Raw genomic sequence first — 17,808 nt, 5'->3', positions numbered from 1 at the left:
AAACTAGTAGAGGTGGAAGTTATCGATATAAAGGTATAAATTAACATTGCATTACTTAGTTTCCCACCTTTAGAGGTCGGTAACAGGAGTATTTTATAAAATTCTTCTGTCACAGTGACCGTTGTCATACTCCTCCGATAAATTCCATCGTTCCACTATATATTTTATTAGCATATTTTTTAATTACAGATGCCGAGACACTGCAGTGTACCAAATTGCAAATTGAATTATGCAACAAGTTTAAAGTATGAAAAGGTCCAAAGTACATTTTCCTTTCCAAAAAATGATCACCTTTGTAATCAGTAACCTTCATCTATTAACCTTGAAAATTCTACAATAACTTCTATTTAGTTCAGTGGTAGATAAAAAACATTTTGATGCAACGGACATTATTGAAAGTGAGTCATTTATTGATAAAAATGGTGCTGTTCTTCAACGAAATTTGACATACCCAAAGTTGAAAGAGAACGCGACCCCAAGAATTTTTGAAAATCAACCTTCACACATTTATCTAGCCCAAAACCACCAACAAGAAAAATCTTTAAACTGGGAAAGTTGAAATAATATGAAAGCTGAAAGAAGCGGTAAGAAAATAATACGAAGGAATTTGAAAACGAAGACTCTATAGTGGATTCAAGCAATTTGTACAAAATGTTAGTGAGACGGTTGAGTTAAAAACTAGCAGATAAAAGTTGTAGAAGAATGGATTTGATTCTACTTATTAAATACTAGCTGACCCGGCAAACATCAACAGAAATAAATAAAGTTAAATAAATAAAAGTTAACTTCTTCTTTAAGTACCGTCTCTCAATGATAGGTTAGATATCATCATCACTATCTTTACTCTATCTCTCACTACTCTGAAGAGTTCTAGAGAATTGCATTTAAATCAGTCCGTTAAATTCTCCAACCATGACACTCTCCTTCTTCCTATACCGCTTCCTCCTCTTATCATTCCCTATACGATCATTCTTAGCAGTTCATATCGCACTCCTCTCATTACGGTCCTAGATATTGTAACGTTCTTATTTTTATTGTGTTTATAATTTCGTATTCTTTGTCCATTTCTCGCAATATTTGCGTGTTAGTTTTTTCTGTGTCCATGCTATTCTAAGCATCCTCTTGTAACACCACATTTCAAAGGACTGTAGCTTGTTTATGTATTCTTGCTTCTGCTTCAATGTCCAGCTTTCAAGTCCATATTGCAGTATTGAGAACACGTAGCATCTCAAAGCTTTTACCAAAGAATATAGACGTGAGTAGAAGAGTACTGCCCTGTAACATTTTAGCCATAAGATTTTGTATTTCCACTGAGTAGGTGCATAGACCTGACAACACCTGACAACCTGGCCCGCACCGCAGCCGCAACATCCCTCGTCAACAAGTCTGCTTTGAAGTGACGAATAAACGTGACCATCTGTTCCATATAAAAGCTTCTTCTAGGAGAGTATATATTCTTTGCTTTTACTCTCAGATCTAATCTAAGGTCTTTGTTCTAAAAATTAACAGAAAAAAATTAACAGATTAGGTATTATAAAAGAATCAATTTAATTCTTTCTGATAAGCATTATTTTTTTGAGGTCTGTACATCTACTGCGATATCGGTTTTCCAACGCGCGAATAATTTTCCATGCCCGAAACATGGACACTCTAAGTTTATTCCGCAAACTTCCAAAAAACTTGCAAGTTGTTTATCGTCATGGCAAAAGCCAACACGGCAAATTGTAGATGCTTAAAATCAAATAATAAGTCTGTTGGAATCAACAGTATCCGCGGTATAAAGACAGCTTCAACTTTGTATTTCTCCTTGATGATATTGTAACAGAAGAGTACTTTTGACCGACCCCCGTATAACAGTTTCCACCTCGAACGTGTTGGAATATTCTGTAGAGAGCACGACATACTGAAAGTGGCGTAGAGGAGGACAAGCGGTACGTGGAAGATCAAGCGAAAACGAGAGATGGCGAGTCCGGATTTTTCGAGAATAGGTTATTTCTTATAAAAGCGGAAAACGATTTTATATTAACCCGGGAACAGTCGCCCTCTTTTCTGTCACGTAATCGGTCGCGCGTTAGATTTTGTCTAACAATACGAATTAAGATGCGAATTTACAACAAATCTTTATGTTATAGTGTTTTTATTTACTTGTAATGTTAGAAATATCATTTCTAACAATTATTAAAGCTAATTTTTCTTTCCAAAGCCATAATTTCCAAAAGAAGAAGAAGAAGAAGAAGAAAAAAAGAAGAAAAAAATAAACCTACGCATTACTACACCCTTTCTCGAGGCACTTACGAGTGGAAAGTTATGTTGCAAAATTTTTCATCAAGTTATCACGAAAAAGGATAAAATGTTAGATTTTTTCTAACGGCGCGACTGCTCGCGGGTTAAGTTTGTTATAAAATAGAATTCGTAACATAAACTTGTATAAATAAATAGTCGTATATAAATTCGAATTGCTTGTTTTATATAAAACATTACAATATATTATAACATAATATTATAATATAAATAATTTTCTTGGTTATTGATAAAATATGAAATAAATATTTATGGCCCTGCAAATTAATAATAAAACTTAATTATTTTTTCTTCTTCTTCTTCTTCTTTCTAGCGTGATTCGGTCATGCTAGTAGGCTACTCCCTGTTCATTGCCATCAAGTCCTCCCGGGACGATGAGATCCAGTATTCGCCATCGTTTTGGTGGTCTACCCTGTGGTCATTTACCTACTCGATTATTCGTTTTTGCGCTTTTAACAAGTCTGCTGTCCTCCATTATTTTTATACGTTTGTTCCAACACCTTCGTCTCTGTCTGACCTACGTTCCTATGTCCTGTATTCCACAGTTGTGTCTGATGTGTTCACTTCTTATTCTGTCACGTAGAGTTTTGCCTTGTATACTGCTTAGTTCTTAGTGTTCTCATTTTTCAACTGTTCTCATCATTTGTAACGTTCTGTTTGTACCTGGTCTTGTTTCTGCCGCATATGTTATAATAGCTCTTATTGTAGTTTTATATATTTTGACTTTGCTTTCAGTATTTAGATATTTGTTCTTATGTTCTTCCATGCGATTTCTTTCAGGCATCCCGAGATTCTAGCTGCTTTCATTGTTTGTTATCTAGCCTCTTTTGAGAGATTTTTGTTAGCTTATTATTTCCGCTTCAAGATATTTGAACTAATTCACCTGTTTCACAGTTTTGGAGTTAATTTCCAATTTGCATCTTATCGGTTCTTTGGAAATTACTAGGCATTTAGTCTTCTCGGTTTTGATAAGCATATTTAGTTCTTTAGCTTTAGTATTAGTAGATAGATACTTTTCTACATGTAGTACACAGTATACTACATTGCACAGAGTCCCGCTGCAGTTTGTGAATTGAACATGCGTAGTAAGGCAGTACAAAAATGTAGCGAACCATACAAAACTAGACACGGCTAAAACAGTATAGGATAGGTAATGGGTATTTAGTCCATTCCGAAGTTGTAGTTTTGTCTACGGTATACAAGGAAGGTGACTGGCCAGTGCTACGCTTCAACCGCCTATTATTACGCCTGGTTTTACCCAAGGTACTCATTTTTAAAAATGTCTACATAGCTGTTATCAATGGCGCGGGGATTCGAACCGCAGCCTATTTGCATGGAAGTCAGACATCCTACCGTCTGAGCTACTCCGGTCCGTTATAGACTCATTACGGTGCATAAAATGATTAGCAAATTTTTCCTTTACGGCTTTTAGTCTATTACAGAAATTTGTATTTGGAAAATAGAATTTTCAAAAACTTGGTTTTTCGTTCATCATATGTATTAATATTACCCACAAACCTATTATCCATTATATATTTTATATTTTTACATCATAACAAAACCATTATAGTCTTCATAAATATATTCTACTCTTCATCGAGTTCCTGTACGTATTATTATTATTTCGTCCTGTACGAATTTGGTCTTAAAACATGTAAATCAGGCCTTTAATTATTCTTTTAAGTATATCATTACATTTATTGCAAGACATTTTCCGTCGACTAGTGAATAAGTACGTATTACTATCTATAGCTAGCAGTCATACATTACCTATTAGTCTAGTGAAATAAGGATTTTCTCAGAGCACTGAAATATCTAGGTAGCTGACAACTTTTTTAGTTATTGTAGACCTATAGTAATAAGTATTTAATAAGTATATTTAATAATATTAATAAGTACTTAATAAACTTAAGATAAATTAATTAGTTTAAAACTCATTGTATTTGTTTATCCCAGAGACCTTTGTTTTGCAATATACTCCAGGGAAATAAACTAGAAATAGACCATGTTCCGGATTACTCAAATATCCAGGTAGCTGACTACTTTTTTAGTTATTGTAGACCTATAGTAAGAAAACTACCTGTTTCCTGCATAGAATTCGCGTCCGTTTTTTAATTATTAACAATTTAGTGCAAAAATCGCGATTTTTTCGATTTTTTGCACCCCATTAAAAAGCTAAATAGTTGACATAAAATTACAAAATTTAATTTTTTAGAACGTTGAAAACCCTTCAAAATGCCGATATTTCAATATTAAAAAGTTAATTTGTTGCTTTGCAAACTGCAAAATAAGCGAAAATCGTTATTTGTTAATAACTTATACTTAAACCAACTTAGAATCTAGTATTTCACCCAAAGTTGGATATTGGGGTACTTAACAAACCCTCAAAATTTGAGACCGATCCATTAATTAGTTTAAAAGTTGTTCTATTTGTTTATCCCAGGGACCTTTATTTTGCAATAACATAAGACAGAAAATAATGAAGATAGGTCAATTCTGCGTATACATAATGAAAGTAGAAAAGTGATACTATCAAAAGTATTAAAAACAGATAAAAACATTAATATAGTCAAAAATCCTAATGCCAAATTTTTGAATTCTGTAGTTTATAAACATTTAGAATATCTTTTAAAATATTGTCCGTAGAACGAATCATTTTACACATTCGAAAAGCTGATATTTTACACGAATTTTTAAAAATGTAGTTCAAATGGTGACTGGTCGTGGTAAGTGAAGGGGGAGCTGGGAGCCGACAAATGCACAAGTTCAAAAACTGAAAAGCAACTTAAAACTACTATCATTTTCTATATCTCGGGATCTACTCAATAAATTTTAATCTTTCTTTTTTTTTAATTTGTATATAGATTTTGTGTACATTACAAATATGCAATTTGTCTAGACATTTATTAATTAATAAACAGTCTAATTTTTTTAAAAAAAATTTATTTAATTTTTTTCCCCAAAAATCCATGTTTTTAATCATACTGTCATTACTAATCATAGAAAAAGTTAAATTACACTTTAATAAATAAATTATCTTCAATAAATAATTATTTAATAAAAATAATTTATTTATTAAAGTCTCCTTTAACTTTTTCTATTATCAATAATGATACTATGATTTAAAAAATAGATTTTTGGAAAAAATTATTTATTGTTTAATCAAATTAGACTGTTTATTAATTAATAAATTTATAAACAAGTTGCATATTTGTAATGTGCGTAGAAATTACATACAAATTAAAAAAAAAGAAAGATCAAAATCCATTGAGTTGATCCGGAGATACAGAAAATTGTATTTGTGTCATTGCTTTTTCGGTATTTGAACTCGGTGGATTTGTAGGGTCTCCCTAGTAACCGTTTGAACTTCATTTTTAAAAATTCGTAGAGGGTGCTGTGAAGATACAATGTTTTTGTAAATTTTTTAATAAAAAATACAAATCCCATTCTTTAAAATAGCATCAATCAGATTTCTTAATAATATAAACAAATTAGCTGTAAATAAAAAAAACACATGGCTAACTTTGTCCCAAATGAACCCAGGCTAAATTTTTTTATTTGAAAATTCGTATTAAAATACTAGCTTTTCGAATGTATAAAATATATTGTTTCTACGGACAAGTTATTCTAAATGTTTATAAACTACAAAATTTCAAAAATTTGGCATTAGGATTTTTGACCATAATAATTAATTTTTATCTTTTTTTAATAGGTTTTGATACTATCACTCTTCTACTTTCATTTGGCATACGCAAAATTGCCCTATATTCATTATTTTCTGTCTTATGTTATTGCAAAACAAAGGTCTCTGGGATAAGCAAATAATAGAATAACGTTTAAACTAATTGATGGATCGGTCCAAAATTTTGAGGGTTTGTTAAGTACCCCAACTTTGGGTGAAATACCCCAACTATATCCAACTTTGAGTGAAATAGTAAAGTTCTATGTTAAATTTAGTAAAAGTTATTAATACATATCGATTTTTATTTATTTTGCAATTTGCGAAGCAACAAATTAACTTTTAACATTAAAAATCGATATTTTATGTCAACTATTTAGCTTTTTAATAGGGTGCAAAAAATCGAAAAATTCGCGTTTTTTGGACTAAGTTGTTAATAATTAAAAACCGGACGCGAACTCTAGGCAGGAAACAGCTAGGTTTTCTTCCTATGGGTCTACAATAACTAAAAAAGTAGTCGGCTACCTGGATATTTGAGTGTCCTGAGAAAATCCTTATTTCTCTATCTAATAACATAAGACAGAAAATAATGAAGATAGGGCAATTTTGCGTATGACAAATGAAAGTAAAAGAGTGATACTATCAAAATGTATTAAAAAGAGATAAAAAAATTATAAAATATAGTCAAAAATCCTAGTGTCAAATTTTTAAAATGTTGTAGTTTATAAACATTTAGAATAACTTTAAAAATACATATTATCCATAGGAAAAAATTTTTTATACATTCAAAAACTAGTATTTTGCATAACAAGAATTTCCAAATAAAAAAAAATTGGCCTAGGCCTAGGTCAATTTGGGCCAAAGTTAGCCAGGTGGTTTTGTTTTAATTCACAGCTAATTTGTTTATAATAATTAAGGAAACTCATTGATGTCATTTTAAAGAAAGTGATTTGCATTTTTTCTTAAAATTTTCACAAACATTGTACCTTCACAGGACCCTCTACGAATTTTTAAAAATATAGTTTAAATGGTTACTAGGGGGAACCTACAAATTCACCGAGTTCAAATACCAAAAAGCAATTTCAAACTATGTAATAAAATTGTATGTTAGCCAGACGTACTCATGGAAAAATGTAAAGTTCGAGACCAGACATGGTACATTGCATTTATAACATGGTGGTAAAATGCACAATTAAATTATGCATCAGTGGTATGGTGGCCAAAAGTGCAGCAAAAGTGTCATATGGTCAGAAATCAGCCTAATTTCTGACCATATGATATCCAGATACAAACCTGAAGTACGTTTTCAAGTGGACATTTGCCCTCGAGAGAAATGGGACAGAGGACCCTCTCGACCCAGACTGCAGGGTTACACCTGGTATACGGACGACTCTAAAACTGCAGAAGGTTCGGGCGCAGTAATATTTTGTAGTGGTGAAAATTTCAACATTTCTATACCACTGGGAGAGTGTACCTCCGTATTTCAGGCAGAGATTTTTGCAATCTTGCAGTTTGCAAGAGAAAACAACTTGAGGGCCTTCGAACTGCAGCGGGTTACATTTTGCACAGATAGCCAAGCAGCCATTGGGGCTTTATAAGCCCTAAAATGAACTCTAGGCTAGTGTGGGAATGTCGACAAGAACTTGACAGATTGGTGCAACATAACAGTGTTATACTAGTATAGGTTTCAGGTCATCGGGGCATATACGGCAACGGAAGAGCTGCACTTACCAGGAGAGCATCAGCTACAAAATACCTGGGTCCAAAGCCGGCCGTGGGAGTGCCACAAAGCACGTCCTCGAATGTAAAAAAAGCCTATATCCGAAGCCAACACAACTCACACTGGAAGGGTATACCCTCATACCCTGTCAAACACACGGCAAGATGTATATCGGACGGACATGTGCTAGTAGGGTTGAATTACCACTGAAAACAAGCAGGAATCAGCTCAGAGCAAGCGGTGTAAAGTTGTGCTCACTACGGAGAGCAATGGATTGTATCCTCGCTCCGACCCTTGCTCCCTGGTATTTATATTCGTTATATTCGTGAATTCTCGCATTTAAAATAATGTATTTATTTTACATAGCAATCGATAATATAGTTTCAATCGCTATGTAAAATAAATACATTATTTTATGAAATAAAAGTGAAGTTGGCGTTGACAGGTGTGAATGTGGTTAATAAATAATAAATATTTTATTTGGTGACATATTTTATTGTAAAACACATTGTAAAACAGGTAACATTATGCATTAAGCAAGTATTAAGTCAATAATTTAATGCATTCCTGTTGGTAAATCAAGAAATTATCCCGGAAACCAAGAGTCGGCCATTATTATGTCAACTTAACGGCTACTTTGGACGCCAGAATTTTGCTCATAGGTTCTATCCTGAGTATTTTTACATCAATGGCTCAGAGTCATAATAGGTCTCCTCATTGGGCATGCGCCAGTTAACGTGCATACAATGGGGCTGTTTCATGAGGTTTGTTCCAACTTGATACAAAACCGTTCTTGAACGGTTACGAGTATGCGCAGTAACGAAAAATGTGTTACTGAGCATAATTGTTCGTTACTGCGCATGCGCGTAACTATTCAAGAACGGTTTTGTATCGAGTTGGAACAAACCTAAAGAGACTTGAGCTGCAGACTCTGTAACAGAGAACCTGAAACACTTTTAGGAGACATGGAAGTTACTCAAAATATATATGGCATCCACCCACTAGACCTGTATAAAGTGGTACAGTGTTCCAGAATAGGGAACTTGCACTAAAAAAATTTTTGCATAAAATTGTTAATTTATGTTTTAAAATTTTATATTCAAAATATTACGTCTTATACATCTTCTTGTCAATGAATAGTGTACGTACAACATCTGATCAAAGTTCCGCACCTAAAATTTCCGTTTCAAACAACTTCAAAAGCGAGAGCTGGGGTCTGACGTCATAAGCCACTCGTATCGTTTGCCCATTCGGTGGGCTATTGCATTTAATGCAGTTTGCCCATAGATAAATTGAAATATCTTGTTTTACTCTGTGGCAAAAATGATTTTTTCTGTGACAGGCAAAATATTAACATTTTTTTTCTGTTGACATGTATCAAAAAGTTCTTTTTTATGAAATTACTTTTGTCGTTTCTTGTGTTGAAGAACAAAGAAAAAACAAGTAACTTAAAAATAAACAAAACTTTTGGTAATAAAAGTAAAAGTAACTAAAAAGTATTGGTACTACTATAGTATGCGGTCTACAGTCGGGTTTCTACTATAGCATGCGGTCTACCGAGGGATGCGGTGTAAGTATAAGCTGAGATGATACAGATATTAACTTGTAAAATTACAATAATGATTCTTCTTATACATGCGTATTATTAACTTTGTAAAGAAGGATTTTGTTGGCTATGTACACGTTCTATCGGTACGTCTGCTAATCACCATAATCTTTTCTCAGAAGGCTTTGAACACAATAATGAAAGGCTCCAGTAGGTACTAAACATTACAATAAAATATAATCTTTATTATAATGCAAATTACACCGTAATCTTTTCCAGGATATACGAAATCCTTCGATTAGGGATAGGTAGATCAAACCCACGGGGTAAACCGTATACTATGATATAATGGTACCAAACTATTGTTATAAACGGTTTAAACATGCTTATTAATAACTCTTACTTATTTGCCTTGACACCTCGCATTTCTCCAATAGAATAGCTTTCTCTACTTTTTATAAAAGTTGCCACCATGAAGATATCAACGGTAGATAAGTTGTCAGACTTACCCTCGTCCGTCATATTATGCGTTTTAAACTCTTTACAAAGTAGCACTCAATTTTATCAATTTCAGTTTAAAACTAAGCTGATTGGGGAACTACTTATTACAATATATAAGATGAACATAAATAATACCTAGGAATTTTCCATTAAAGACGATTAAAATGTAATATACCCGTGATACCTAGTACCCTAATCGCGTTGTTTCCGACTGCTAACCGTGGCCAGTGACGTCGGACCAATAGTAGGACGTTCAAGAGCCTCCTAAGATATTTGAATTTTATAGCATTTTCAAAGCGTCGTAATTAGCGTACGGGTTAAAAATATTTGATTTTTTCGCATGCAAGCGTTTTAAGATCATGTTACCTTATGTTTTTTAATATCATTTTAATATTTAAAAATTTATGCAAGTTCCCTATTCTGGAATGGGTTTTAGAAAGGAATGGAAGATGTACAATAAGCCAAGTGGGTGCAGTACGACCGCTTCACAGCAGACGGCTTCCAGGGAAACAAAAAATGTCAACTATTCATCTTTTTAATGGAGTGCAAAAAATCGAAAAAATAGCGCTTTTAACAGTAAATTGCTAATAATTAAAAAAAGGCCCCGAACTCTAGGCAGAAATCAGGTAGGTTTTCATTCTATAGGTCTACAATAACTTAAAAAGTTGTCAACTACCTGGATATTTTAGTGTCCCGAACATGGTCTATTTCTTGCTTATTTTCCTGGAGTATATACCTAACGTAAATATTTGCTCGAAGCCTCTCCAATCCAGATCCTTACATACGTTAACATTCTTTAAATCTGACTAAATGAACAGTACAAGCTGCATTTATGTTGTAAGATATCAACGAGTTTCCTGAGTTAATTCCGTTTTTCCGTTGTTTTTCGGCAATAACCAATTTTCCGCCAGTTGTATTTGATTTTTCAGTTTTCAGATTTGTAGTGGTATTTGGGTCGAGCAGATGTGTTGCGTTAAAAGTTTTACGGGTAGTGTTATATCTGAAGATGGATGTGTATATGTTGATAACTATTTTCGTTCTAGGCATTGACGTGAGTTTACTAAACACTTAAAATTATTTTATGTTTTTAATTTATAGCTGACTTAAGGGATATTATGTTATATTAATACTAGATATAAATATTAGCATACACAAGCGTTTTCATGAATCTAGTTTTCTCAGGATTCGAAAAAAAAAATACATTTAAAACACATTGAAGCGACATTTTGCGCCTATGCCATTAAGTAAAATTTTTATAATTGACACAATAAATTGAATGTTAGACCTTACTTCAATTCATTGTACCAATTATAAAGATTTTACTTAACATCATGTATATTTTAATGAATTATTTTAATTTGTGGATTTTCTTTAGATGTCTACACAGTATGGTGCAAATATTTGGAATAAATTCGTTATTTCTTAAGCCAGCCACTTTAAGGAAAAATCTTGAAACAGGTCGATTTTTATTTTTAAATTATGATTTTTTACAGGTATATGTCATTCTGGTGACGCCATCTATGTCGTGTGCTAGCTCGTTTGAAAGGTTATTTAATTCTCTATGTAGTAATGTAAACATTAGCATAAGTATTTATACAGAGTATCCAAGAAAAATTATGAAAAATTATTTGAATTAATTTAATTGACATAAAAAGAAGAATGTAGGTATGTAATTAGGCATTCCAAATCACGTGATATAATATGGCTGCTGGATGGCGAAACTGTCATCCATAGGCGTATCCAATGTTTAAACCACTTCATATTTAATTTGCTATCACAATTTCAAAAATTTCGCTACACAATTAACAAAAAAACAAAACCAAACAGGATATTCTTTACAAATTTGTCAATATTCAAGGTAAACATTAGATACGCCATGACCACCCCCCTTAACTATGTCTATGGCCATGTCAGTTTAGCCATCCACCGGCCACCACTGACAGTTCATTGGAATCCCTAATTTGTTTAATTCGAAATACATCTACAGCTGCCAGAAAACAGAAAAAAACTTTATTTGATAAATAAACATTGCTTTTCGCTTAAATTCAATGTTCTAGCTGCCAATAGGCAGATGGGTGAAAGCTTGAACATTGAAATTAGGCAAAACGTAATGTTTATTTATAAAAAACATTTTTTTCTGTTTTCTGATAGCGGTAGAATTTATTTTTAATTAAATAAATTACATACATTATTCTTTTTGTGTCAATTAATTTAATTCAAAAAATTTTTTCATTAACATCCTGTATAAATAATTATATTAATATTGAATGGGTTGCATATGTGAGTCCATATTAAATGTAGTAATGAAACAAAGACATACTCACAATCATTTAATTATACTTTGAAGACCGGCTTCGATCTCTACATTATTCAGATCATCTTCAGGTCGGCGTTACAAGTAGTTAAATGCTACAATTAAAGAAAACCAGAGTTAGAACATTGTCTGGTTGCACAAATGTTGATAGAAAGCTAAATTCGAAAACATTTTTTGAAATAAAGGTTTGCAACTGTTGACATTTCAGAAATGCGATACATACAAATGCACACTTATGAGTAACAGATATTCATAAGCATGTATAAGCAAATGGATGCATGCAGTTTATGAATATTTGTTGAAAAAGTTAAAAAATATTTTTTTTTTAATTAAAAAAACTAATTAAAATATTAATCAAAATTAAATATGCTTCCAAAATTAAAAAAAAATACTGTGTTTTGACCTACGTAACATGTCTGTTTGCCCTATTCCTCTCCCAGCTAACCTATTAGCATAAGTTGGACGTATTAACATGTTAACAACTAAGTGGCAACGCATCCCTTGTAACGGCATGTAAGTAGACCAGAGCAATATTACTATCTATTATTATTATTTTTTGAATTTTGGAAACATATTTAATTTTGATTAATATTTTAATTAGTTTTTTAATTTAAAAAAAAAATTTATTTTTTAACTTTTTCAACAAATATTCATAAACTGCATGCATCCATTTGCTTATATGTACATGCTTATGAATATCTGTTACTCATAAGTGTGCATTTGTATGTATTGCATTTCTGAAATGTCAACAGTTGCAAACCTTTATTTCAAAAAATGTTTTCGAATTTAGCTTTCTATTAACATTTGTGCAACCAGACAATGTTCTAACTCTGGTTTTCTTTAATTGTAGCATTTAACTACTTGTAACGCCGACCTGAAGATGATCTGAATAATGTAGAGATCGAAACCGGTCGTCAAAGTATAATTAAATGATTGTGAGTAAGTCTTTGTTTCATTACTACAATTATATTAATGTTTATATTACTGAATAGAGAATTGAATAACCTTTCAAACGAGCTAGAACACGACCCCTATTCTCATTTAAAAAAAATCATCGATTACATCCTCACGTCCAGATGAATGACGTCACTAGTATGAAGATGATCTGAATAATGTAGAGATCGAAACCGGTCGTCAAAGTATAATTAAATGATTGTGAGTAAGTCTTTGTTTCATTACTACAATTATATTAATGTTTATATTACTGAATAGAGAATTGAATAACCTTTCAAACGAGCTAGAACACGACCCCTATTCTCATTTAAAAAAAAATCATCGATTACATCCTCACGTCCAGATGAATGACGTCACTAGTATGAAATATATGTCAAAAAATCGTAATTTAAAAATAAAAATCGGCCTATTTCAGGATTTTTCCTTATAGTCGCTGGCTTACGAAATATCGAATTTATTCCAAACATTTGCACCATACTGTATATTGCGAAACGCATATCAATTTGTTTATGGATATTTTAATAGAATTATGCATTCTGAAACTACTTGACTTACGTTTTCATTTCATATTTGTTATTTTTTAAATTCGATATCGAAAATAATATATCGATAACGCTAAGCGTTTTCTTCTGCATTTTTAATTGTTCATTTGTATTTTATGCTTAAAGTAAGCGTTTTACGAAACTACCACAAGAAAATGTTTTATGTTAAAATAACCAAAGTTATTGAAAAAAAAGTGATTTCGAAGCAAAAAACGGATTTTTTTATAATATCTTTAAGCATTGCTCAGTTTCTATTGGTTTTTCAACTTTAACACGTTTTTACAATCTGCATAAGCATATTTTAAACTTAATTAAATTTTAAGTGAAAAACTGAAATATCATTGACAAACTGCCCAAATTTGAACTCTTAATGTTTATAAACAATTGTTCTGAAGTAAATAAATAATTACACTTTTATAAAAAAGAACTTTTTATAATAAAACGTTTTCATTATTATTTATAGGACCCAATATAAAATTATAAACTCATATAAATCCAAGAAAATATTTAAAATGGTATAATATATAATATTTACATATAATAATTAACTTTCTTCTTCTTATGGTGCCTATCCGTTACGGATGTTAGACACTAACATGGCTATTCTGACTTTGTTGACTGCTGCCCTGAAAAGTCCGGTAGTGGTTAAGTTAAACCATTTTCGCAGGTTATGCAGCCAGGATATTCTTCTTCGTCCTGGACCTCTTTTCCCATGCACTTTACCTTGAAGTATGGTCCGAAGTAGGTCATATCGTTGTTCATTGCGCATTATATGGCCCAGGTATTCCAGTTTCCGACGTTTTATGGTTACGACTAGTTCGCGCTCTTTACCCATCCTATGTAGAACGTCTTCGTTGGGAACTCTGTCTATCAAGGAAATCCTGAACATGCGTCTATAGCACCATATCTCAAATGCTTCGAGTCTCTTCAGTGATGCTTCAGTTAAGGTCCATGACTCCAAGAACGAACTTTTATTTCCAATTTTATATCGTGGCTGTTAAAGATTTTTTTCATTTTGACGAAAGCTGATATTGCCTTCTCGATCCTTATCTCAATTTCCGTCGATTGGTCCCACTGTTCATTTAAGTTTGCACCCAAATAACAAAAGTTGGTGATTTGTGTTATAGGTTGTTGGTTAACTAGTAATTGACCAGGTGGTATCTTATTTTTGCTTATAACCATGTATTTGGTTTTTTTGATGTTAAAATCAAGCCCAAACCTGCTACTTACTTCTGCCACCCTGGAGACAAGTGTCTGCAGACCTTCAAGCGGTGCCGCCCAAAATCCCGACAGCCAAAATCCCGACAGCCAAAATCCTGACGGCCAAAACACCGACACGCCAGAATCCCGACACGCCAGAATCCCGACAGGCCAAAATCCCGACATGCAACAATCCTCGCATAAGTAACATTGGGTGCGTTCGGACGACCACAGCGGCTGGACAGCTGAGCCAGCAGTAGCTGTCAGACGTCACCGCTGGAAGTCAGCCGCTGAGAGATTTACTAAGCTTTCGTACGTATTCTTACGATCGATTTTTCGTACGAACTCGCATCTAATGTAAGCGCCGCCTTATACGTATTCCTTCATTTATCGTTGCCAGTCTTTTTGTTTGCACCCACTGTTTGCAAGTTCAGCCGCGGTATTTTATATGAAATATGCTTTATTGTCACTGAAAATTTTTACAATTTTATGGACAAAGCTTACATACAGTCAAAAGAAAAATAATATCAACAACAAATAACAACTACAATTTACTAAAATTAGATAAATCGTCAATATACAGTAAATATGATATAAAACCAAAGACAAAAACAATTAATTGCAAAATTTATATAAATTGCAAATTGAACATACTTACAACAAATAAAACAAAACATTAGGAATTGACAGTTTAATCTACTGCGTATGAAACCCAATTTTCTTAGTTATTCATTAAGAAATTCTTCTATTGAATAATATGATCTTTTAGATAGATAGGCTTTGGTCATTTTACGGAACTTTGGGAAAGATGTTGCAGATTTAAGTTGTAGAGGGAGATGGTTGTAAAGTTTTTTTGCGGAATATAATATAGATTTCTTTACTAACTCAGTGGATGGGATCGGTAAATAAATATCAAAGATTGAATTTCTGGTGGAGTAAATATGATTGGGCCTTGCTGGAAAGACATGAAGGTGTTTACGAATTAAACAAACCGTTTCTAGAATATATAAAGATGGAAGTGTTAGAATTTCGTGATTTCTGAAGTAACTTCTGCAATGTGTAGATCTTCTGAGGCCAAACAGATATCTTATTGCTCTTTTTGCAATTTAAAAATAACATCAAATTGAGCAGCTCTACTAGAACCCCAAAAAGGAAGACCATATCGAAGATGAGACTCGAACAACGAAAAATATGTTATTTTAGAAGATGCTAAATTGAGTTCCCTTGAGACAGATATTATTGCATAGTAGGGTGGGCTGAAAAAAACTTTTTATTTTATTTCGTGTTGCTATACCGCTGAAAAGTTGCTACTAGGATAGAGTTTTAAATTACAAAAAGAATTTTTCAAACTGGTTGATATCTTCCGGTCGCGCATTGGTCGTAAAATTTAAAAAAATTGGTTGTTTTTTAAATTTTTATTGCATTTTTATTGCAATTCAGTTGTTTTTTTATTTAAGTCTTGTGCCTGGCACATGAAAAGTAGGGCCGTTAAGTTGGTTTTATATTATTAAAAACGTTGTATTTTCAAAGAAGAAAATAGCAAAAAACGATATTTTTTAATATTTTATGGACGATGCGCGACCGGAATATGTCAATATATCTTTTTTTCTTTGCTTTATTTTAATCCTGATCCCTCAAGGAAAGACGTACGCGGTATAGAAAACGGGATAAAATAGTTTTGTGTTTTTAAAAAAATTTCAAAAACAACCAATTTTTCAAACTTTACGACCAATGCGCGACCGGAAGATATCAACCAATTTGAAAAATTCTTTTTGTCATTTAAAACTCTATCCTAGTAGCAACTTTTCCGCGGTATAGCAACACGAAATAAAAAAAAAAGTTTTTTTCGGTCCACCCTATTGCATAGCAAGCTGAGGCGAGTTTCTTACTTAACGAATCGATATGAAGGGGCCATTTGAGGTTGCTGTCTAAAAAAATACCAAGAAATTTTACAGAATCAACGGTACTGATCTGGCTGTTATTAAGAGGCAAAGGTTGAAGAGCTCCTTTATAGGATAATGCTACTGTTTTGTCTATATTAAAGGAGAGTAAATTAGAGTCAGACCAGGTCTTTATTGTCAGTAGATCCGAAGTTATAGTTTCATGAAGAGATGCAATAGTTGAGTTGCTCCAAGTGATACTGGTATCATCAGCAAAAAGAAAAATTTTCCCATCGATTTTTAAATTAGTGATGTCATTTATAAAGATAAGGAACAGAAGAGGACCCAATACTGAACCTTGCGGTACTCCACATACAATGTTTTTGAGACAGTATCATTTGCTCTAACTAGTTGTTTCCTATTATTCAAGTAGGATTGGAACCAATTCAAAGAAACACCTCTAATTCCATAGAAATTTAGTTTTTTAATCAAGATGTCGTGATTTACACAATCAAAAGCTTTGGCATAGTCACAGAAAACAGTGGCAGTATAAAGATTATTGTTTAGTGCTTGATAAACCTCATGTAGTACAGAAAACATGGCATCAGTGGTACATTTATTAGTTAAAAAGCCGAACTGATTTTGAGATAAAATGTTGTTATCAACGATAAAGGACATAAGTCGAGTTTTAATGAGTCTCTCAATAATTTTGGAGAGTGCCGGTAGTAAGGCAATATGTCTATAGTTGCAGGCATTAGATTTTTCACCACCCTTATGAAGAGGAATAATAATGGCTGTCTTTAGGCACTCTGGAAATTTACCTTTTTCGAAGGAATCATTAATTAGTGAGACGAGGATTTCCAACACATTTTCTGTGAGATTAGAGAACATTTTTATAGATAGTCCATCAGTACTACAGGATGATTTGTTTTGATCTCTGTCTTTTTTTATTGTTTCCAGCGAAGTAAATTCTTTTGGGTGACAAAAAATTTCGGTTTGTTTCTTGGCTTCTAGTGGGCGCTTTCGTGAAAAGACGCCTGCTGTATCTCTTGGTCTCTCGATTCGTCCTCCGTCGTTATGGCTATTTTCTTCATAATATCTTTCTATATTGGTGTTACTTACTTCTCTTCTCGGTCCTCTCTGTCGTTCGTCGGTGAAATGGTTTTCACGA

At 32.7% G+C, this 17,808-nt stretch overlaps 1 protein-coding gene across 2 annotated transcripts in view; it reads left to right on the top strand.

Annotated features, from left to right (window-relative positions):
- The window catches only part of LOC114324635 (uncharacterized), a 133,778-nt gene that overhangs the window by 33,649 nt on the left and 82,321 nt on the right, over window positions 1-17,808 (top strand). The window contains exon 1 of one of the 2 annotated variants that reach the window (XM_028272504.2): window positions 10,566-10,798. The exons of the other annotated variant lie outside the window; for it this stretch is intronic. Within the exon in view, the coding sequence (XP_028128305.1) occupies window positions 10,754-10,798 (45 nt within the window). The 5' untranslated portion in view covers window positions 10,566-10,753. Of the gene's footprint in view, window positions 1-10,565; window positions 10,799-17,808 lie in introns of those variants that run through there. 2 annotated transcript variants of the gene reach the window in all.

Source organism: Diabrotica virgifera, chromosome 2 (assembly GCF_917563875.1).
Source record: "Diabrotica virgifera virgifera chromosome 2, PGI_DIABVI_V3a".
NCBI classification, from domain to species: domain Eukaryota; kingdom Metazoa; phylum Arthropoda; class Insecta; order Coleoptera; family Chrysomelidae; genus Diabrotica; species Diabrotica virgifera.
This window is presented reverse-complemented; position numbering and strand designations above follow the sequence as displayed.